At 44.1% G+C, this 24,932-nt stretch overlaps 1 protein-coding gene across 5 annotated transcripts in view; it reads right to left on the reverse strand.

Moving 5' to 3' along the window:
• dph1 (diphthamide biosynthesis 1) overlaps window positions 1-24,932 on the reverse strand; it is a 613,903-nt gene that overhangs the window by 89,124 nt on the left and 499,847 nt on the right. For all 5 annotated transcript variants that reach the window (XM_087977226.1, XM_087977225.1, XM_087977228.1 and 2 more), the window contains one exon: window positions 20,769-20,925. In XM_087977226.1, the coding sequence (XP_087833352.1) occupies window positions 20,769-20,925 (157 nt within the window). The remainder of the gene's footprint in view (window positions 1-20,768; window positions 20,926-24,932) is intronic.

Genomic DNA, 24,932 nt, shown 5'->3' on the forward strand with positions numbered 1-24,932 from the left:
ATAAACTAGAAACAGAGACAGTCTCCAATGTAAGGTGGAGATGAGGAAAACCTCCTTTCTCTCTGAGGGCCATGGGCTTATGGAATTCTCTGCCCCAGTGAGCTTTTCCATTCATTCATGGGATGTAGGTTTCGCTGGGAGGGCCAGCATTGATTTCCTATCCTAGCTGCCCTTGAGAAAGTGATGGTGAGCCGCATCCTTGAACTGACACAGCCCATTTACAGTAGGTATCCCCACAACGATGTTAGGGAGAGAGTTGCAGGATTTTGACCCAGCAGTATGGAAGGAGTATTTCTAAGTCAGGATGATGAGTGGTTTAGGAGTGGGGTAACCAGCAGGTGGCGATGGAAGCAGGGTAGTAAATGTTCTTAAGGCAGATTCTTGACTAACAAGAAATTAAGAGGACATTGTGGACAGACAGGAAAGTGAGATTTCAGGTCACAGATAGGACATGACCTTATCTAAAGATAAAGCGGTCTGAAGGCCTGAATGCCCTACTTACATCTGTAATTCATTTGCCGTTTATGTTAGCATCACAGTCACTGTCTGTTCCCCTTCATGGAAAAACTTAGTTATCTCCAGTGAAACGGGAGAGCAGGAAGTCAGAATGCCAGCTAATTATCTCTCCCTCCCCTTATACCCCCCCACCCCCAATCTCCATGTCAGGGAGCACTGAGGATAACTGGAAACCCCTCCTTCCTTACCAACCCAATGTTGGAAAAGCTGTGACCTATAAGACGCACACTCTGACTCCCAACCTTCACAATGCTAAAGGCCCAGCTTGTAGAAAATTGGGAACTGAGGACAGATAACACTCACACAATATCTGCTTAACCACTTTCTGATGCTGTCAGTAATCTCAGCCTTTCACTAATTAAGTGTAGCGTGAACTTGCCCCGGTCAGTTGAGGAATGTGCAACAGGGACCCTTTGTGTATAACTCGCCCGATAAGCGAATTCAGGCTGGATAAAAACTGGTGAGTAGCGAACTGATTCACTGGTGATGAACCTGATGAATATTACACTGACCCCTCAGCCATGTGTTTCTGAAACTCCGCATAGAGAGACAAGACGAGACGAAGGACAAGACTAAATGTCAACTCCATTAATCTCCTCGTTTCTCCTCAGTGCAGTGACATAGTGCACACCAAGCCCTCTTTTTGCCAGTCTCACTGTGAAGACATGCCTGCGTCATAGTAACTTTCGCTTCAACAAAAACAATACTGCTCTGTGTGAAACGGTTAGCCACAGCTCCCTGCCCTTCCAATCTTCCTCCTTGTCTTAGTTTCCCCACACAGAGCGACACAGCCAGAGATACATTGTGAAGGGAGGGGAGAAGGTAATTATGGGAATGGATAACGAATGCTGGCCTAGCCAATCACACCATCAGCCCGTGAGGGAATGAATTAAGAAAATCTAGTCACACTTGTTCCCCTTCCCCTTGCAAATATTTTCTGATCCAAGTAATGAGCCAATTCCCTATTGAACCTGCCTCCACTACATTCGCAGGCAGCACAATCCAGATCCTGTGGAGAACAAAGTCAGCCTTGCTTCTTTTGCCAATGACTTTAAAGCAGTGCCCTCTGGTCCTCAATCTTTCTGCCACATGGAACAGGTTCTCTCTGTTTACTCTGTCCACTCTCCCCCATGATTTTGGACATCTCTAATAAATCTCCCCTTAATTTGCTTTTCTCCAAGGAGAACAGTTCCAACTTCCACAATCTATCCATGTAAGTTCCTCATCCCTAGCAACCCTCACATCCCTAGGGCCCGGTTCCCAGGACCTGAGACAGCGCTCAGATAAAGTTGGATAAATACGACTTATCTTTATCTGAGTTCGGGGCATTCAGGTGACAATCTCATAAAAGTGTTTAAAAGGATTTTGTGGGCCAGATACAGAAAAGGTGCTTCCTCTGGTGCTCATGTCAAGAATGATGGGATGTGAGATTAAAATTTGAGCTACTCAGTATCAAAATCAGGGAAGAATTTTTCGAATAAAGTGCGATGTATATCCGCAACTCTCTTCCCCGAAAGGGGAGGGGTGCCAGGAAGGTCAGTTAAAGTTCTAAATCCTGACTTATGTAGATCTTTGGTGGATTTAAGGAGTCAAGGTACATGGAACAAAAGCAGAAAAATGGTTTTGAGCTGCACATCTAATGGAATATGGTAAGGACACTCACTCCCTGCAACACCGATGCTCAGTAGCAGTAGTGTGTACTATCTACAAGATGCACTGCAGAAATTCATCAAAGATCCTTAGACAGCACCTTCCAAACCCATAACCATTTCCATTTCCAAGACAAGGACACAGATAAATGGGAATGGCACCACCTGCAAGTTCCCCTCCAAGCTGCTCATCATCCTGACTTGGAAATATGTCACCGTCCCCTGACATGGAAACATATCGCTAGGTTACAATCCCAGAACAGCCTCCCTAAGGACATTGTGGGTCAACACCCTGCACACAGAGTCATCGAGATGTACTGCACAGAAACAGACCTTTCGATCCAACTCGTCCATGCCAACCAGATATCCTAAATTAATCTAGTCTCATTTGACAGCAATTGTCTCATATCCTTCTAAATACATCCTATTCATTGATCCATCCACATCCCTCTGAAATGTTGTAATTGTACCAGCCTCCACCATATGCTCTGACAACTCATTCCACACACATACCACCCTCTGTGTGAAAAAGCTGCCCCGTACGTCCCTTTTAAATCTTTCTCCTCTCACCTTAAACCTCTGCCCTCCAGTTTTGGACTCCCCCACCCCAGGGAAGAGACTTTGTCTATTTACCCCTATCCATGCTCCTTATGATTTTACAAACCTCTATAAGGTCACCCCTCAGTCTCTGAGGCGCTAGCGAAAACAGCCCTAGAAGACAGCTCACCACCACCTTCTCGAGGGACAATTAGGGAGGAGTGACAGATGCCACCCTAATCTCATGAGTGAAAAAACAAGCTTGAGGAGTTGAACGACCTGCTGCTGTTCTGTTGAGGTGATGGATGAACGTACAGCACTAGTAGGCACCTACACCTGGAGGCCTCAGACACGTATGGGATAAAGTGGTGGAGAGAGGAATTTAATTTTAGACAGCACAAGGGGCAATGTCATCACTGTCCCTTCCACATCCAAGACAGCCAGCTGATGCTGGTTTTTTTAAAGTTCCTGACTTCATGCGGTGCTGTACAATATACAACCAGACATCCACGTCAGGTGGAATGACACAGGCCTAATGGTTTCTGCACCAGGTGCTGAATTAAAATAAAAGCACAATTCAGCGAATATGTTGCAAATTCCTTGAGGCTAATCCCAGGAGGCAACGCTGTTTAAACTCTAATGACTAACACTGCGAACGAAACGCCTCGCAAATCCATAAGCAACAAATAAGTTGCGTTTTCACCTTTTCATTTTAGGCAACATCTTTCCAGGGGATTTTTCAATGCTTGGCTGTTAATTGATTTGTGGCAAGTGTAATGCAGAGAAAATACAGCAGACGCTTGGAGCTACTGAGATCCTGAAGATGACGGATGATCTAACTACCTTGTGTACGATGTGCTTTGTCGCTTCCCAGTTAGAGCTGAGCTGGTCAGCATCACTGGCACTACATGCCATCCTGCTCCCTGCATTTGCCTCAGGGTCTGAGTCATGTTTTATCAAGATCTCCATACTGACCTCCAAATGTCTGATGGCGATAAAGTGTGGAGAGAGAGAGGACAAATAGGGGTGGGAAGAGAGAGAAATGGGAAAGAGAGAAGGAAGAGACAGGTAGGATGAAGTAAAAAAAAGAAGAGAAAGAGAACGAGCTAGAAAAGAGAGCAGCCATAAGTCATTAGGCACAGACGGAGGCCATTTGGCCCAGGAAGAACATGCAGCCCCTCCGCTGAGAACTCCAGACAGAGGAAGGCCTACAGAGGTCAGAGAATGAAGATGAAGAGGGGAAGGGGAAAGGAGGAAGAAGAGGTAAAGGAGGGACAGAAAAAGAAAGCAATGCACTGTTCTAGGTACGATATAGTGCAGGATTCAGGGCAAAAAGACAGGGGAATAGTGTGAGAGCATAGGGAAGAGGAAACTAAAGAAATGGAGTGGAAGAGGAAAGAGGGAGAACATGAGAGAGTGGGAAGAGTGAAAGAGAACAAGGAAAATGTGCATGGGAAGAAGTCGTGAGCTGATAAAAGGGAAAATGTCTCAAAGAGTGAGATAAAGGTTAGGGAAAGAGAAATAAAGAATAAAAGCAGGCAAAAGAAAGAGGCGGGGGACAAATTCAAAAGAAGGAAGGAGTGAGGAATATAAAGGGAGGGAAAACAGAGAATGTGTATGGAACATCTTTACTCAATCCCTCGAGTAGTTTATTTTAAATTCAAAGAATGCAAACCAAAAGAGGCTCAGCTGAAAATAATATTAAAACATATTCTGTACTAAGGCATGAAATTAAATGTTTCAAAGAAGCTAAATACCTTTAGCTCAGGAAGAAAAGCTCATTTCTGAAACCAAATAAAGCATCTACTCAAATCAAAACTGAAAATAAATCTTCAACCTATGCGACTAATCTAAATTCTTATTAAAGTTATGCTAATAGACTAACAAATCTGAATACACACACACACACACACACACACAAAAATACAGAGCATCATTTTCCCATTATAAACTCCTGTGTCCACAGAGTGACTGGAAATTGCCAATAAAAAGCTTGTCATGTTGTCATTACAGGTTGCCACCTGAGGTGGCACTATTGGGAGGTTGTTAATTATAGTGTGACGTTAACATAGGCAGTTTTAACATAAATACAAACATATGGATTTACACTTGAAATACAGGATTAAGAACAGAATGCACAACTCGCTGATAGAAACTGACTTAAACCCATTCTCCCTGGTCTATATACTTGCCAGATTATATTTCTTTTTACCGGCGTCTCAATAATCCTTGCGCAATGCTGAGGGACGCTGAGATATCATACATTTTCATTCCCTTTTGCTCCATCTGTGCACCACCCACCACTACCCCCACCCCAATCTCAGATTGATATTTCCAGTGACAATGACCCAAACTGAGCAACCTAAAATCCCTCTTTGTCATTTCCTTGAGCCATTCGGCCCCTCAAGCCTGCTGTACCATTTAACATGGTCATGGTTTACCTGAGTTTGGCATCAGCTCCATCCCAGCCCAACCAATAACCATCGACCCCTTTACTTTACTGAAAGGTTCACAAGGTGATGAGGAGTACAATGAGAATTCGGCCAAATTAACACCAACAACTTGCATTTATATACTGCCTTTGACCCTGTGAAACAGGAGTGTCCTAGAAAATTTAACACCCAGTCACACAAGGAATTATTAGGAAAGCTTGGTCAAATAGTGAAAGGAGGAGAGAGGTTGAGAAAGAGGTAGAGGAGTTTAGGGAGGGAATTTTAAATTGGAGTGCTTAGTCAGTTGAAGGCAAAGGCAGAAATGTATGAGTGAAATAAGTTTGTTCATTTGTTTTATACCTCCACAGCCTTTTCTGTTGCTTTTGGGGAATATTGGGCAAGTGGAGGAAGAATGAAAAGGCTGACTGCCCGCTCACTGATTTATGTTATAAACACTCCTTCGAGAGTCATGCAGTGCAGAAACAGACCCTTCGGACCAATTCGTCCAGACTGACCAGATATCCCAATCCAACCCAGTCCCCTTTGTCAGCATGTGGCTCATATCCCTTCAAACCCTTCCAGATGTCTCTTAAATGTTGTAACTGTACCAGCCTCCACCACGTTCTCTGGCAGTTCGTTTCACACACACATCACCCTCTGAATGAAAAGGTTTCTGCTTAGGTCCCTTTTATATGTTTCCGCTTTTTCCTTAAACCCCTGCCCTCCAGTTTTGGACTTCTCCACCCTCAGAAAAAGACCTTGGCTATTCATCCTATCCATGCCCCTCATGATTTTATAAACCTCTATAAGGTCACTCCTCAGTCTCTAACACTCCAGGGAAAACATCCCCAGCCTCCCAATAACTCAAAGCCTCCAAATCTGGCAACATCCCTGAAAATCTTTTCTGCGCCCTCTCAAGTTTGACAACACCTTTCCAATTGCAGGGTGATCAGAATTACAGCAATATTCTTCTGTCGCCAAATGGGCTCTGAGTGGGACTTGAACCTGGACTGTCCAGCTCAGAGGCAGGGACACTATCCAGTCTGCCATAAGACTTCTGGTGAATAAAGTGAGGTAAGCAGAACAGGCACAAATTGGAGGGCTGAGATCTCGGACTATTTATTCCTGATCCACAAGATTCCATGGTTCCTCCCAGGAACTGCTCAGTGCCAGTTGGAGCTCAGCATTTAACATTCTTGCTTCTCTGTTCTGGAGAAGGGTCACTGGAACCAAAACGTTAACTCTGTTTCTCTCTCCAGTGGTGCTGCCAGAGCTGCTGAGTTTCTCCAGCAATTTCCGTTTTTGTTTCAGATTTCCAGCATCTGCAGTTCTTTGTTTTGTAATAGACTCACTGTTGACTTCGAAAATTGTGGGTTTATGTCTCAGTCCACTCGGTGGGAGGGGCGTGGGAAATGGCAAGGCTGTACAGCAGTGACTTTATAAACCTTGCCTTGTCTCTGAGATTATGTAGCTCTGCGATCCCAAAGTTGCGGTTTTCTGGGATCACGACAGGAAACAAAATCAGAGCCAGGATCCCTGTCCTTACCCTATTCCCCATGAGCTCTGCCGTTCTCAGACATGTCAGAGTCATCTCAAACTACTGAGTTCAAAACTCCCACAGTGTGTACTCACTGACCCTTGTCTGAACACCGCCTCACCAACCATCAGCACCAGAGAATGAAACAAAGTGTTTCCCTGGAACCTTGGAGGCTGAGGGGTGACTTTATAGAGGTTTGTAAAATCACGAGGGGCATGGATAGGGTAAATAGATGAGGTATTTTCCCTGGAGTGAGGAGTCCAGAACTAGAGGGCATAGGTTTAAGGTGAGAGGGGAAAGATATAAAAGGGACCTAAGGGGCAACCTTCCATTCAGAGGGTGGTGTGTGTATGGAATGAACTGCCGGAGGAAGTGGGAGAGGCTGGTACAATTACAACATTTAAAAGTTATTGGATGGGCATATGAATAGAAAGGGTTTAGAGGGATTTGGTCAAGTGCTGGCAAAGGGGACTAGGTCAGATTAGGATGTCTGGTCGGTGTGAACGAGTTGGACGGAAGGGTCTGTTTCTGTGCTGCACATCTCTATAACTATATTCATATAACACCTATCACAATCTCAAGGTGTGTTCAGACTTGGAATCAGTGGAAACAGAAGATAAAGGAATGGCAGTCTCTCTAATGAATGCCAATTGGCAATGCCAGTTTTATGTCCAATGGCACTGTGAAAATGTATCCACTGGATTAGTTTCTCACAGGTTTACTTAGGTGGCCATTCAGAACTCAAAGGCTAATCGACTGTGCAGGCATCACAATCAAACCCAATCCTAAGAGGTTTGGGGCATATAAGGGGGACTATTGGTTAATGCAGAGAGACCAATGATACTTGCCTACTCTGTATAGTTTAGTAAAGAAGCAAGCACTTGCTTTTCTACCGCGGGTTTTCACAACCTAATGTCCCCAAGACAGCAAATATTTTTGAAACGTGACCACTGTTGTAACATCAGATGCTGAGACAGTCAAATTTGGCACAGTAAGCTCCCACAAACGATAATGCAATTATTTGTTTATTTCCCCATGGGTTGTGGGCATCACTGACTGGACCTAGCATTTATTGCCCATCTCTACCAGCCCTTGAGGAAGTGGTGAGTTGCCTTCTTGAACTGCTGCAGTCGATGTGGTGCACAGACATCCACAGTGCTGCAGGGGAGGGAGTTCCAGAATTTTGACCCAGTGACAGTGAAGGAACAGCCATGATAGCTTCAGGTCAGGATGGTGAGTGGCCTGGTCCCTGGATGCAAGTCTAGTTTTAATCAGGTTGGTTGGTCAAGGGAATAATTATTGACTATGACATCAAGGAGAACACTGAGGCTCTTCTTTGGATAATTGCAACAGGATCGTATGAAACCACCCAAGAAGGCCAATAGGAGACTCAGCTGAACATCTTATTTCTGAAACACCACCTCCAATGTGCTTTATTTATTCATTCATGGGAGACGGGTCTCACTGGCTGGGCCAGCATCTATTGCCCATCTCTGGCTGCCCTTGAGAAGATGGTGGTGAGCTGCCTTCTTGAACTGCTGCAGTCTACCTGCTTAGGTAGACCCACAATGCCTTTAGGGAGGGAATTATAGGAATTTGACCTAGTGACAGTGAAGGAACAACAATGTATTTCCAAGACAGGATGGCTTGGATGGGAACTTGAAGGTGGTGGTGTTCCAATGTATCTGCTGCTCTTCTCCTTCTGGATGGAAGTCATTGTCATGCTTGCTGAAGACCTTTGGTGAATTTCTGAAGTGCATCTTGTAGATAGCTCACACTGCTGCAACTGAGTGTCAATGGTGGAAGGAGTGGATGCTTGTAGATGTAGTGCCAATCAAGTAGGCTGCTTTATCCTGCATGGTACCACGTTTCTTGAGTGTTGCTGGAGCTGCATCCATCCAGGCAAATGCACCATTCTGCTGGCAGCAGGGCATGTGTGGAGGGAAGGGATGGGGAGAAGTCAGGTTTGATTTTGTCCTCTAGTCACTGGACTGAGGCGTGGAGTCCCAGTGCTCTCACTCAGCAGGGACCCTGCTAAATACTGAGGTAGGGCTGACACTGAGCAGTGCCTGGGAGCAACTGAGGGATCTTATGGATCATAAAAAAAAATCAACCCAACTGTGCAGTTAATCTGGAGCAACTCGAGATTCAACCTGAAGATAAAATATTCAGAAGCCCTCTAATTATGTGGTGTTATGCATAATAATCACAGATCCCGATAACCTCATACCTGTTAAATAGGCACTTTGCAAGCAAACGGAAGTGATTAATTACAGATCCATGCAAAGGTTTTACAATCATGTAGAGGTTTACATTAACTGGAACAAGCATAATGAACTGGTTTTGTCTTATCCGCCTTCCCCGCCCCCTCATCATCCTCTCACAAGTGAATTAAATTTATGAGAATTATAATAGAATATCCTGTTAGATGGTAACTATATTCAGGAATTTACAGCACAGAAACAGACTCCTCAATTCAACTGGTGGGTGTTTACACTTCACACAGAGTTTCCTCCTTTCTCCATTTCACCCTCTTAGCAGATCCGTCCATTGATATCTGCCTCATTTGCTTACATCCAATTTCTTCTTAAATGCATTGCTGTTAATTGTCTTTAATGCTTGTTGTACAGCAAGGTCCACATTCTAACAATCTCTCTGGGTGAAGAGATTCCTCCTGAATTCTCTGTTGGATACATTAGGGACATTCCCAGTGCAGGAATCTTCCATAGGGGTCCCCTGTTGAATCCCTTCAGAATCTCAAGCACCTCGGTTAGAATTGGTGCAAAAATCACTTTTGAAATTTACAAGGAAGAATTTCTTTTCTCAAGGATTAAGGAATGTCTCAGAGAATCAGCTGGACCGTGGGGGAAGGTCCATGATCTTAGGAGAATGGGAAGTGGAAGGTGTCTTGGATGGTCCAACTCGAGGGAGGTTTTGAAGTGAATTCACTTGTCCCACTAGATCCTCCTGGTCTCTGCTTCCCATCTTCTACCTCTCAAACTGCTAACATTTCCTTTCTTGTTGCTTCTTGCTCCCTGATGTACCATCTAGCCTGCCGTCAAATGCAGCCATGATGTTCACTTCAAGGACTACCTGAGGTGGTGAGTGTTCCAATGAGGAAAATGAAGATTGTTGGATTGAAGATGCCATGCAGCCCAGCAACATTAGCTTGAATATTCTTCCCACTCTGTCTCTGTTGTCACTGTGCTGAGATCAAGGTCTTAAATCTGCTCTGGTGTGGTGAGCCCCTGTCTATTTGGGACTTTTGCAGGACTCGGTGTATTTAACGTGATTCACACACTCTCTATCCTCCTATATCTTCTGATGATCATCAGGCTCATTAAGCAGTAGTGGTGCACTCAATTCGGATAATTGGGTTTTGGAGCCCCCAGTGCAGAATTGAGGGAGTGTTACACTGCCAATTCACACACACACACACACTTTGTTCTTCTTTTGATTAATGTCCTAACCATACACATATGAGCAGGCAGCTGGTTAACAAAAGCTTTCAGCACATTCTGCTGCACACCGCAAACTTCATTATATTTCATTAATTGAAGAAAATGGAAAAAATAGAAAAAAAGGTTAAACATTAGCATTTTGAACTTGAGAAGGAAATGGAACAAGGAGCTGAGGAAATTGATTTCTGGTTCCAGAGAAGCTTAACTCCTGGTGAACCGGAGGAAGATCTCTGTGACAGCAAGTAATCTCATGGCCAGAAATGGACTCTTGTTCACTGCCTCTGGGAGCTGCTGAGCTTCTCTCTACATTCACTGTCAGGCTAGCCCTCCTGTAAAATTTCTTTCTTCTTCCTCATTTCGTAGATCGCAGGAACATCTTTCAAAATGTAGCATAGTGTTCTCCACCCGAATCCTTGTATCGTCTCACTGAGAGTTCTCTCACTCACTCACTCAATGTCAGCCTTTGAAAGTGTGGGTTTGATACTTCCCTGGGGTAACTCTTTGGCAAAACAATTTCATTGAAGGACTTGTACCCAAAAGTGGCATTTCATATGACAAAGAAGCAGCACTCCGAAAGCTTGTGATTTCAAATATATTTCAACTATAACCTGGTGTCGTGTGACTTCTAACTTCAAGTAGTTGCAGATGCTAAAAATCTGAAAGAAAAACAGAAATTGCTGGAGAAACTCAGAGCTTCACATTCTGAAGGACGGTCAATGAACTCAAAATGTTAACTCTGCTTTCCTTCCACAGATGGTGCCAGTCCTGGTCAGTTTCTGCAGCAATTTTTGTTAAGAATAATTTTCCTGATTTTGTACTCAATGCCTCCATTTATGAAGCCCTAAATACTCACATACTTTGCTAACCACTCCCTCAATGTGTCCTGTGACCTTTCAGGTTCCGAGCCCATGAATCCTCAGACATTCAGGATACCTTCTGTATATTTTGTTAGAATATGTTCCATCTAGTCTCTCCCTACTGCTAGAAAGAATTGTCTCACACTCCGCTGCATTAAATTTCATCTGCCACAGCTCGACCATTCTGCCAGCCCATCTACGTCCTGTTGTAGGTGACTGATACCAGCATGGGTTGAGGTCTGCCAGGAAACATGCCTGGAGTATGCTGGTCTCTGACAATTCCCTAGACTCTGTGTCACAGCGGCCAGTGGCTCCATCAGCTCCACCAGGAAGAGCCTATTCTACAACTTGTTTAATGATTGCTCCTTGTTCTCGGTCTTCCCGTTTGTGATTCATTTGCCATTTCCTCGCTGCTTTATGTGCCCTTTCCCATTATGTCCCATCCATCTCTTTCTGACCATTGTTTTTCTTGTGCTCTATAAATGTTTAGCACAGAATATTAGCTCATAAAAATATAATAAGTATCTCTCTTCAGTTTATGAGCCAAGGTCCTTTAGCAGGTTTGAGAGGACAGGTAGAAAGCTGAGAGTGTCACAATAAAACTATCTCTGCCTTGGTTCACCTCAAAAATCTATAATCATACTGTTTGCTGTATTCTGTAACCAAAAAAAGTCTAACTCTACTGGCTATTGTCAATCATGTCCAGAGTAGATAAATTAAGAATACTCAATAAGGTCAGCCTTCTAGAATGGGAGCTGAGGCAGAATAAAGGTGGTATGTTATTTATGACTGGTTCATGAAGATGATCTTATACAGGGATGTCACTTTAAAGATCTAAAGGTGGGGGGGCTGAACTGGCTGAATTATATCGCCAGGAGAAAGTGAGGTCTGCAGATGCTGGAGATCAGAGCTGAAAATGTGTTGCTGGAAAAGCGCAGGTCAGGCAGCATCCAGGAACAGGAGAATCGACGTTTCGGGCATAAGCCCTTCTTCAGTTCCTGAAGAAGGGCTTATGCCCGAAACGTCGATTCTCCTGTTCCCTGGATGCTGCCTGACCTGCTGCGCTTTTCCAGCAACACATTTTCAGCTCTGAATTATATCGCCAGTTTGCTAACTGGTATTCCTTTTTTATTGAGGACTAATTTTTTAACCGCCTGATTTACACAGTCAATGTGTTTCAGGTGTAATTCAGCCCTCATTAGGGAACTGTTGTTTCACTAGCTGGTCATAGGCTGTGTGTTACTCTTTTCCCTTTTACTTTGAGAAAAGGACAATGTTGATTTTGTGGCAGGGCTTAGCCCTTGCATTATGTTTTTTTTTGTTTTTTGAATGTGTTTTCATTTTTGGTTTGGTCTGAGCTCCTGTGAAAAAATGCACCTTTTTGTACCTATGTGCTGTTCCTGTGGGTAGGCCTGGCCCTTTGTTGGTGGACTAGGACTCTGTTAAGACTGAACATCTGTGTGTGTGCTATGGGGTGAGCATTTGTTGCATCCTGGGGTTCGGGAGTGGACCAAACCCCTGTGGGTTACCTGTAGCGTTACAATGTACTGTGGGCATGTGAGTGGATATGATTCTCTATGGATAGGCCAGGCCTCTATGGAGACTGAATACCTGTGTGTGCGCTGCGGGGTGTACATTTGCTGCCTTTGGGAGTGGGTTCTGCCCTCTGTTGTGAACTCTGTTTTTGGCAATGGACTCTGCAGTTTAGATTGGACTCTATTTCTGACAATGCACTTTGTATACTGGAGTGGACTCTGTCCCTGGGAAAGGACTCTACATTTTGAAGAGAACTGTTTATGATAATGAACTCTGTACTAGAAGGGACTCTGTTGATAATTGACTGTCTTGTTGCTTGTGGGGTTTATCACCTGCACTATCTTGAGTCCCTGAGTCTGGCAGGCCTTTCTGTGATCTGGGAAGCTCATAGATCGTCCTGAAAGCTATAACCCTGAGAGCCGAAGGGTGGGTAGGCTATCCTGTGAACATGAGGGTGGGTAGGCTGTCCCAATGCCGCTGAACCCGAGAGACGGAAGGTGGGTAGGCTGGCCTGAGCACTGTTGTCCCAAGAAGGGGTAATCTTGACGGGCTGTCCTATAGGTGGCTGGTGTGTGACAGTGGCCGAGAGCCATAAGGTACGTAGGGGCAGGCTGAGATTCGGAAGGCTTGTGGGCTGCCCTGCGCACTGTTGCCCTAGGAAAGGGAATGGGCTGTCCTTAAGGTGGCCGGAAGGTGTGAAGGGTGGTTAGGGAAGCCAGAAAGTAGGTAGGCCGTCCTGATCGCTGTTGTCCTGGGGGACTTGGGGAAACAGGACAGGCTGTCTTAGAGATGGCCGGAAGGGGCATGGGGCGGACTGAGAGCCAGAAGGGTGGGGGGGTGGACTGCTTTTGAGTGTTCGGAAGGTGGGAGGGACAGGTGGGTTGCTGGAAGGGTCTGTATTCTATGCACTGTTTCTTATCTAATTGGACTCTCGTATGTATCTGTTACTGCTTCTTTTGTGATGACTGAAAGTGGGATTTGAGGTTTGTCCTCATTTCCCTGAAAACTGGATGAATGGTAGGGTTTGGGGCCTGGCTTTGCTGCTCCTTTCCCTTGTAAATTGCTATTTCTCTGTATATAGCTGCTGATGTTAACTGTTTTGCAAACTGTATTGGTTAATAAAATAAACGAGATTCAGAATGTCTCCTCAACCTAGGCTCTGAGCTGGCTGGTCAGAGCCCACGTACTGTGCACATGTAAATATAAGGTGACTTGGTGACACAGTATACTGGCCACTAAAATTATTTCATCCTGCATTGTGTTTTGACTTGTGTACAAATTGACTTGCAAATGGACTCCATTTCCTGCCTATAAAGAGAGCATTGCTATACACCTGTTTTCTCTGGTCAGTGAAAATATAACTTCCTCCTTCAGAATTTGGAGCTCAAACCAATGGGATGCCATTCAATGGAACATGAGGAGACCGTTCAGCCCCTTGGTCCATTCTGACATTCAAATAGATCACCGCGCTTCAAATCCAATTTGAAAACAACTTAATTATTGATTTTTAAATGTGAATGTTTCATTGATTTATATCAAGCTGTGTAACTGGAGTTACCTAGACAATGGCTTCAAGGGTTTTTCCTCTAAATTGGCAATCCACTACACCAGTTGTTCCTTTAGAAGTTAAGCACTTTGGTACTCTTTAACTCATTACATGGTTCTGTGGTAATTTCTGTCTCACAGCATTCATATCAACACTGCCTTGTAAAAGGGATAACAATTACTTTTTTCTCAGTGGTGATTAAGTCTTTGAACAAATACCAGCAAAAAGAGTATGTGGGAGCTAGTATGGACATGACTGGCCAAAAGAGCCCATTCATGCTGTGTTCTCTGTAACCTTGACCTGTGAGTATTGCAGAATCATTACTGCACAGGAGGCCATTCAGTCCATATCTGCACCTGCTTTCTGAATGAACAATTCGTGTTGTTCCCACTCTCCTTCCTTCAGCCCATAACCCTGCACTTTCTCCCTGTTCAGACAGCAGTCAAACTGATTTTGAAGGCTTCAACTGAACTTGTCTCCAGCACACTCTCAGGTACAGCACTCCAGAGCCCAAACCACTTGTTGCATTAAAATATTCCTCTCAATTTTTATAGTCATAATTGTAGTCAAACAACATGAAAACAGACCCTTCAGTCCAACTTTTCCACGACAACCACATTCCCAAACTAAACTAGCCCCACCTGCCTGCTTTTGGCCCACATCTCTCCAAACCTTTCCTACTCATGTACTCATTTAAATGTTGTAACTGTACGTGCATCCACCACTTCCTTTGGCCTTTCATTCTACGCACTAACCACTTTGTAAAAAAAAGTTGCTCCTCATATCTTTAAATCTTTCAACTTAAAAATATACCCCCTAGTTTTGAATTCCCCCACCATTAAAAACATGTCCCGCCCCCTCCTTAAATTGACTCAATGCCCCAGTATCCACTGTACTCTGAGGGAGTGAATTCCACAGATACACCACCCTTTGAGAGAAGTAACTTCTCCTCATCTGTTTTACATCCACCACCCCTTATCCTAAAACTCACTCTGGATCTCCCCACATGAGGAAACTTCCTCTCTGCATCAACTGTGTCAGCCCTGTTTGGCATCTTACACACCATGATGAGATCTCCTTGCATTCTTCTAAAGTGTCACTTGTATGAATGAAAATACAGTGAAAAGCGTATAAGTTGTTTAAATTACTAAACCTCTCTTCTTAAAACCTATCTAAGCTCATCGTGATCTTACAAACCTCTATAAGGTCATCTCTCAGTCTCTGATGCTCCAGTGAAAAAAGTTACAGCCTATTTAGCCTCTCAAATCTCAAACACCCTAGTCCCTACAGTATCTAGTATCTTCAGGAACCTCTGCTCTGAGAAATTCAAAGCAGCGGAGTAATTAAAGCAGAGAAAGTTTTCTTGCATACGAGGGGGCAAGGGGAGGAGGTGCAAAAGAGAAAATCACAGACAATGAGAAAAAGAGGTCATCAACAGTTGTGGAACTCATTTGTCAGAGCATTGTCGTCAACAGCGAGATAGAAGAAAAAAGAGAGAGACTTTGAAGAGGTCAATTTGATGCACCCTCAGCTTATAAATAAGAATGAAAAAAATTAATTGCAGAATTATCAAAGCGGCAACGTGAAATGAAAGTCATCTCTCTGTTGAGCTGCTTTAATGAGAGTCAAGCTGACTGATTCTTCACCACTGCCCCACCTCGATCATTTCTCTCCCCCCACCCGAACCAATAAAGAATAGAAGCATTTAGGCTTTGGCTAATTGTTTGACTGCTCCTAGCTCCTGGGTGAGTGGCTAAATGAAGTCTGGAATGAATGGGCGTGCAGACTGGCAGAGACTAGTCATTAAATCTAGTCAGGCAGAATGTAGCCGGAATTAAAAAAAAGACATATCAATTCCATTAAAGATCCACGAGCCTATACTCAGACTAATGAATGGTTTGAAATGTTTCCCTTGGCTGGTGAGGGGAGGGGGATCTCTGAGGATGGGCAAGGATCCCATATCATAATAGAAATCAGGGCTTAGGGAAATCTATTATTTTTCTTTTGGCAAATGGTATTGTACAGTGAAACTGAATTGTTTGGTTTCAGGTTTTTTTTTGCTTACATTTTTCTTAAACAAAATGTTAATGGGATCTTTCTTGGGTCCGCAGCATGGCTACAGGACAGCAATTTCTACACAGACAGTAACCAATCCTGTGCTTTTTCCCTGTTGGACTTTAGGAATTTATCCTGCAGTACACAAGGAGGCCATTTGGCCTATCATGCCTGGGTTGGCTTTTTTCAACAACTGTCCAATTAACTCCCCGCTCACCCTACAAATTAAGAAAGTACTCTTTCTTTTCTCTCAGGGAAATCTTAACGAAAAGAAGTGATGCGTTGGGTCAAAAGGCTTGTTAATGTGCATATGCGGATGGAATTTGATGATGTGGGTGTGGTGCCAATCAAGTGGGCTGCTTTGTCCTGGATGGCACCAAGCTTCTTGAGTGTTTTTGGGGCTGCACCCATCTATGCAAGTGGGGGGTATTGCATCACACTCCTGACTTGTGCCTTGTAGATGGTGGACAGGCTTTGGGGAGTCCGGATGTGAGTTACTCACTGCAGTAACAGGATTCCTAGTCTAGTGAGATTACCACTACCATCACCCTTCCCATGAAGGTAGATAGTGTTGGGCCTCGTGTCCAACCAGCTGCTGGGGAGAGGGTTCAGAGGACACAAATCCACATTGCCCTTACAATTCAGCACTGATTAGCACAGTGGCAGTTTCTGAATGTTGGGTTGTTGGAACAGAGCAGCAGAAAATTCACTCAGCACTGCGACCTCCCCACCCAACACATGTTTCACATGTCCAAAGCTGACACTTCCCAGAGAGGGAGTTACAGTCCCTGAGGGGGTTCTCCTTGGAGTGAGATGTTACCTCGAAGCTCCCTCTGCTGAGGTAGACATTATGCTTTAGGGAAGGCTTTGAGAAGACGAGAGGTTTATGACGGTGATTCCAGGACTGAGGAATTACACTTGCATTACACTGAGGAAAAACCATGGAGGGTCTGGATGAGAATTTTAAAACAGAAGCATTGTTGGACTGAGTGTCAATACACCAGTGAGTTGCGGGGTAATAGGCGATCACAAAGGTGCATGGTTGGATAAGACTTTCATTGAATTCTAGTTTAGGGAAAGTGGAAGATGGGACTCCCAGAGTGGACAGCACTGCAAGAGGCAACGCTAGTGGTAACAAAAGCATGACTAGAATAAAAAAACAAGAATAAGACCTTTCTAAGGCTGTGTTTCAAAAGCAAATGGGGAAGTACAACAGATGCTGCAGATGGTTCAGTGCATCTCCTGGTGTTTAACCCTGAAGGCTTAACCTGGAGGACTCTCTATATTGGCACCAGTACAAAGTCAAACAGAGAGTGAAGCAATCTCGTCAGCATTGACTGACCTTTCCCTGAGATCAGCTGCAGTGTGGTACAAACTGCAAATCTGCCTGTAGTGAAAACCTACTCGTAGAAAGACAAAGCTCAGTCGTGATCCAACTATTACAGGACTATTTTAAAAAAAAAACACGCCTTGCCTTTTCCCTCCACCACTTCCATCCTTGCTCTTTCTCAAAGGCTCTCGAGCAGAAAAGCAAGATCTCGAGTCACTCTTTTCTCTTTGCTGACCTTTCGGCAGGTGTACAGGCATCTGGTTTCCTCTGCGAGGACTCACGCTGCCAGTCAGAGAGGCGTGAAGTGAATAAAGGATCCCAGTCGCTCTGCTGCTGTACTGAGAAACTCCTAAAATAAAACTGCAGAGTCAAGTGGGATGCTTGAAGGATCAATTGGATGGGATGGGGAGGTGGGGTTGAAGGTCTCCATTCATCTGCCCCTGCTCTCACACTGGCACATCAGGAAGGGTGGGAGAGAAGGGAAACACAAACCACACGCTAGTCGTATCGCCCTCCCCACACCGGCCTGGACAACATGTGGGTTACACGGGCCACGGGCAAGCACCAGTGAGTGGTGAAGTAGTTCAAAAGATCATACTTGGAGAACTTGCTTTATAGAATTAAAGAATCCCTAGTGTGGAAGCAGGCCATTCAGCCCATCGAGTGCACTTCAACCACCCAAACAGCATCCCTGCCAGACCTTGCCCCCTCCTACAACTTATCCCTATAACCTTGCATTTCCCATGGCTAACCCATCAGGCCTGCACATCCCTGGACACTGTAGATGATTTAGCATAGTCAATCCACCTAACCTCCACATCTTTGGACTTTAAGAGGAAATAGGAGCATGCAGAGGAAGCCTACGCAGACAGAGGGACCACGTGCAAGCTCCACATAGTCGCCTGAGGCTGGAATCGAATATATCACAAAGTACTCTTGAAGTGAAATATAGAATTGAGGACAAGACTTGCAGAACTATTGTGAGCCAGAGGTTGGAGAACTTGCAATAAAAACAGAAAAAATGCTGGAGGAACTCAGCAGGTCTGGCAGCAGCTGTGGAGAGGAACAGAGGTAACGTGTTGAGACCGATATGATTTCCTTGGAGAATCGACAGCCATCAAAAGGCAGTGGGAGCCGAGCCTTGATAAGCAAAGGAGGTGAAAGGTATTCAGAGGGAGGTGAGAATGTGCTGTATTCAGATCAGTCCTTAATGAATGGTGGAGCAATCTTGAGGGGCTGAATGGCCTGTTCCTGATTTAACTGTCCATGTGTTGAGGTATTCTGGATAGAATGGATTGAGAAAAGAAATCTCCTCTCAATAGTGTGGGGGTCAAGAACAAAAAAAAGCATAGATTCAAGGGAATTGCCACAGGAAGCTATGGCATCTGATTAGGGTCAGGAATGTGCTGCCTGACAGTGTAACTGAACTTGATTCAATTGGGGGTTTCAGGAGTTATTTTCACTGTGATTTAAAAAGGAACAATGTGCAGTGCTACGGGAGGGAAGGAGGGTCACAGTATGGCACTGCTCAACAGAATTGAAGACCCCTTCCCACCCCGGTTATACTCTCTTGCACCCTCTTCTGTCGGGCAGAAGATTTAAAGGTTTGTACACATGTATGAACAGATTTAAGAACAGCTTCTTCCCCACTGTTATCAGATGTTTGAATGGACCTCTTAATCTTAATGGAAAACAAAAGATGCTGGAGACCTCATTGGTTCAGGCAGCATCCATGGAGAGAGAGCAAGCTAATGTTTCATGTCTAAACTTGAAATGTTAGCTTGCTCTCACCATGGATGCAACCTGACCCATTGAGATCTCCAGCATTTTTGATTTTCAGTACAGTTTCCAGCATCTGCAGTAATTTGTTCCCCTTTAATGTTAATGTTGATCTCTCTGCATCTTCTCAGCAGCTGTAACACTGTCTCCTGCACTCTGTTCTGTTACCCTGATGCAATTGTATAGTACGACCTGCCTGTAAAGTATGTATGACAACACTTTTCACCATACCTCGGCAATCAAATCTAAAGCTAGCACAGACAAGATGGGTTGAACAGATGCGCTTGTGCGCTGCAACAATTCTGTGAATCCGTGAGTCCTGCATGTTTTGACTTTGAAAGCAATTATACAATCAGTTCCGAGATCTATTTAACTGATAGTGAGGAAATGGTCTCCTTTTCTGCTTCTTTAATCGCTTCTCAGTGAAACATGAACAATGGTTTTCCATTTTACAATTTGCAGTCTGTTAAGTAATTTTTAATGGAAGATTGTTTGAAAGCAAGCCTCTGTCACCCAGGCTGTAACTCACGGTTAACCTGTTACTGTCAAAGGGACAGCTGTTGTCACTTCAAAAGGAATCAGAATTCAGATCATCCCAACTTCAAACTGACTCCAGGGGTCCTGGCTTTGCACTGGACCTCAGAGGCTGGAAGGAATTCACTCTCCTGAACCCAGCAGTGAACACTGAGGCAAACTATTGGTCAAAATGGATCAAACATATTTCTTCGTGTGGTCCTATAACTATTTTAGCAAGGTGGGGCCAGAAGGAAGCCATTCAGCCCCTGGCAAATGTTCCACTCAGAAATGCTTCTGAACTAATCTCGTAAATGGCATGCCTGAAATTATTAAAATGCTGCCCCTTTGTCCTAGACTCGCCAACCAAAGTAAAAAAAAATCTATCTATCCATCAATACCTCTGAAAATCCTGAAAAAAAACAATAAAATCCCCCTAATCTTGGAAGTTTTTATATACGGTGCACATGAGCTCTACTTATCACTGAACCCTCAGAACCCAATGTCCAATGGGATAATCAGTGGGCAAACTGAGCACATATTCCACAATCTAGAGGGTTTAATAAACTCCCAGGTTCAGAGGATGGTTCATGCCAGCAAAATATTTTGTTTGCGCCAGGGATGTGGGTGACAATGGCTAGTCCAGCATTTATTGCTCATTCCTAATTAACCAGAACATTATTAAGAATCATCCACATTGCTTTAGGTTTGCATTTGCCAGATTGGGTATGGACGCAAATTGTCTTTTCTGAAGGCCACTGGTGAATCCGATGGATTTTTACTCCAATTGACAGTGCCTTTATTGTCACCATTAAACACACTTTTAATCTCTGATGTTGAATGAACTCCAATTTCAACATTTGCCCTGTCCCCAAAATATTAGCCTGGCGCTCTGGATTACTAGTCCAGTGGTATGAGCAATCCACCAGTAGATCCCACCAATATCTCAATCCCTACAATACTGGGAAAATGGCTTCGATTATGCATTACAAACCATGGTTTTCTCATCATTCTTTGTACCTCCATGATCTTGGGTGATCCTTGCCGTCCAAGTGTTCCGAGAATCAGGCCCCACATTGTTGCCTTTGCAGCCGTTGCTATTGCGTCCTTTCTGATTGCCTGCATCGCTCCATGGTCGTAGAGCTCACGGGTCAGGACTTTGTTGTAAGGGTCATACCTGCAAGACCAGAGAGCACATGTCATGGAGAAAGTGAAAGAAGCAAAGAGTCCATCTGAATGACCTGGCCTTTGACCTTTCAATTACACATCATCCTGCCAGTAGCTTCAGGATTGGCCTTCAATCTTGTTGAAATGCGAGGCACGTTGTCAAAGCTCTTGACCTTGCACTCATCAGAACCACGAGACCTTAACCATAAGAACTGTAAGACACAGGAGCAGAATTAAGCCATTTGGTCCATCAAGTCTGCTTCACTATTTAATCACAGTTGATGTGTTTTGCAAAACCATTCTCTTGCCTTATCCGTGTAACCCTTGATCCCCTTACTAATCAAGATCCTTTCTATCTCTGTCTTAAATACACTCAATGACTTGGCCTCCACAGCCCTCTGCAGCAATGAGTTCCATAGATTCCCCTACTCCTAGTTGAAGATATTCCTCCTCATCTCAATTCTAAAGGCTCATCCCTTCACTCTGAGGTTGTGCCCCAGGTCTTAGTTTCCACTCGGAGGAGAGACTTCTTCTCCATGTCCACTCTATTCAGGCCTCTCACTACTCTCTGGGTTTCAATCAGACCTCCTCATCCTTCTAGACTCTACTGAGTACAGACCCAGAATCCTCAACTGCTCCTTATATGACAAGTCCTTCATCCCCAGGATCATTCTTGTAAACCTTATTTGAACCACTTCCAACTCCAGCACAGCCTTCCTTTAGATATGGGGCCCAAAAATGCTCATAATATTCCAAACGCAGCCTGATCAGAGCCTTATACAGCCTCAGCAGTACATTTCTGTTCTTGCATTTTAGCCATCTTGAAATGAATGCTAACACTGCATTTACCTTCCTATATGCCTACATGCATGAACATGCATGTTAACCTTAAGAGAATCCTGAACTGGGACTCCCTTGTATTTCAGAATAAGTCCCTTAGTATTTCAGACTTCCGAAGTCTTTCCCTAATTAGAAAATAGCCTGTGCCTCTATTCTTCCTACCAAAATGCATAAACTTGCACTTAGCCACACTGTATTCCATTTACTATTTCTAAGCCCACTCTCCCAGCCTGTCCGAGGCCTTTTGTAGCCTCCCTGTCCCTCAACCTATCTTTGTGTCATCTGGAAACGTAGCAACAATGCCCTCAGTTCCCTCATCCAGATCGTTAATGTATAACTTGAGTACTATGGTCCCAAAACTAACTATTGAAAAAGACCCCTTTACTCCCACTCTTTGCCTTCTGTCAGACAAGACAATTGCAAGAATGCCAAATCTCTAACAATTTATATTATAGGCAAAAGGAATGGGATTGACTGGGAAGTCTGATTGGTAACATCTCAGCCATGGAGAAAGCCATGGGAAACTACAGGTTCCCCAAGTTCTCAGATAATTAACAAAAAACAGCAAGGCTTGAACAGGAGTGGGGAAAGGGAAGCTGTAACTGGGGTTGGGGTGTGGTCAGAGTTGCAAAGGCTAGAGAATCATTTTCAACCTCACAACAAAGAGATACTATGCTAAGTGAAAGCCGGGACAATTTGAAATCATTGAGATAATGAATTCCTTAATTAATGTGGAATCTCTAGCTTAAGGCTGCATATGTTCAAGCAATATTATATAGATGATATAGAGTGGATGTTATTGTAATGAACACTGGGTCAATTGTTAAATTAAAATCCAAATTTAAGATCAGAGATGCAATTTAAAAGGGTAATAATTGCCTGGTTGAAATCTTCCAGCTTTATGCATATGTAATGGAAACACAATAGCTGTGACTTTACCTGTCTATGAAAGCAGCTGTGAAGAGAAATCAGAGTTAACGTTTCAAGTCCAGTGACCAGACTTGAAATGTTAATTCTGATTTCTCTTCTTTGATGCTGCCATGCCTACTGAGCTTTTCCAGCATTATTTGGTTTTGTTTCTGATGTACAGCATCTATAGTTCTTTTGGCATTTGTTAAGTATAATGTCCAGTTATATGATGCCTTCAGTGTAAACTTCCCGAGAGAGCGCGCGAGACGCTTAGGAAAATGAAAATTGAGATGGAAAAGAAATCTGAATTGAAGGCATATATTAGAGGGTGGAGGGGACAGGGATGAGAGGGAGCAAGACACTGGAAGCATTTTCAAAAAAAGAGACTTTTGAAAATGATGAGTTGCTGGACTGGGAGCCAGTATAAATTAGCGAGCCCAGGGGTGATGAAGGGACAGGATTTGGTGAGTCAGAAGATGGGCAGCAGCGTTTTAGATGTTTATTTGGGACATCATGCACGAACCTGGCCTATGGGATCATGGGGATGTCAAATCTTGTTGAGACAGAAGGTGAAGGATTTTAAACGATTTGTCTGCCTCCTCCGAGAGAGGTGTGGATCGTATTGTGCACTTACATGTAATGGGTCCCTCCAGTTTCCAGCCACCTTCTCCTGGTCAGCTATAGTGTGGCCCAGTAAATGGCATTGGTTATTAGCAAAGTCCTATCAACACGCACAAACACTGACCCACAGACAAATGTAACTCAATCAGTGCAGATTTCTAGATATTTTCTACTCAACCTGCTCAGAGATGTTATGACACACCTCTGGAGCAGCTAGGACTGGAACCCAGGACTCCTGGCTCAGAGGTAGGGACACTACCACTGTAACAACCCCAGATCCTACTGTAGATTTATCAATTTGCATTCACAGCAGGTCACCAGTAAACAAAACTGTTAGCATATATGGGATTGCCAAAGCATTGTAAAAGAGTGTTTCACTTCCACCGTACACCATTTTGCTGTTAGCTTCACATGGTTCTGTGGCACTGAGGGAGTGCTGCATTGTTGTACACATCAAACTGAGGCTGTGGCTACCTTCTCAGGTAGGCTTAAAAAAATCCAACCATGGCATGAATTCTGAGACGGGTGTTGGGGGGATGGTGTTGTCCCCAGCACCCCTCAGCCAAGACTTGTCCCTCAGCTCATACCCAAAGTGGGTGATCTGGTCATTTGTTTCGTTGGTGTGTGGGATCTTGCTGTGCACCATCTAGCTGTGGAATCTCCTGTCATAGGAATGACAATTGAAGAGCATCTCGTGAATTATGAACACCCTGGACATTGCTGTGAGTGATTGGGGAAGAAAACAGGACAGGGATGTTTGCACTTGGTGAAAGATTTAGTTTCTTCAGTTGTAAGAACATCGGAGTGTGAAGATGATGGAGGGGGCTTGGCTTTTTGATGCATTTAAAGTTCAGAGGTGATGTGACAAAAACTCCAGCAACATACACAATCTACTTCCACTGAAAGTGGTGATAGGAGTGCAGATAATATCTTGTGGCCAATTTACCCCCTCACTACTGTTATCTCTGTCACCATTTTACAAAGATTACAGAAAGCTCAAATTTGTTTTTTTTCAAACTTCTGGAAACCCAAAAATAATTTTCTTATCTTTCTCCTGACAGCTGCGAACAGTCTCCGGTTAATGGAGTAAGCTCCCAGTTAAATGTTCGGCTCGTTTAGTGGCTGGTAGTAAATGCTGCCTGAGCCAGTGACGCCCACATTCCGAGGATGAATGAGCAGCTAACCAGTCCACGTTACAATGTAAAGGTGCAACTCTGGGAAATAGACAAACAATCTGATTCGGGAGAGCTGCCTTTCTGCACACACTCTAACTGCTGGGACAAATAATTCAAGTAATTCCAGAGAATGTGGGATTATCAGTACTCGCTGATAATGGTGGGGAAGAGACCACTGCCCATCTCACTCTGGAACACAGAAACATTAAAGATAGGTGCAGGAATAAGCATGGCAGATCTTGCAAACTCAGTATCTCACTCCCGCTTTCTCTTCACACCGCCGATCCCTTTAGCCACAAGGGCCGCGTCTAGTTTTCTCAGATATATCTTAATGAACTGGCCCCAACAGCTTCCTGTCGTAGAGAATTCCACAGGTTCACAACTCTGAGTGAAGAAATTCTTCCTCATCTCAGTCCTGAATAGCTTTGCAAACAAGCCTTTGCAAAGAAGGTCTGCAGAGAGGGAGAAGGAG

Source organism: Chiloscyllium plagiosum, unplaced genomic scaffold, assembly GCF_037043375.1.
Source record: "Chiloscyllium plagiosum isolate Xiang-an unplaced genomic scaffold, Cpla_swu_hap1 HiC_scaffold_31, whole genome shotgun sequence".
In the NCBI taxonomy this organism is placed as follows: domain Eukaryota; kingdom Metazoa; phylum Chordata; class Chondrichthyes; order Orectolobiformes; family Hemiscylliidae; genus Chiloscyllium; species Chiloscyllium plagiosum.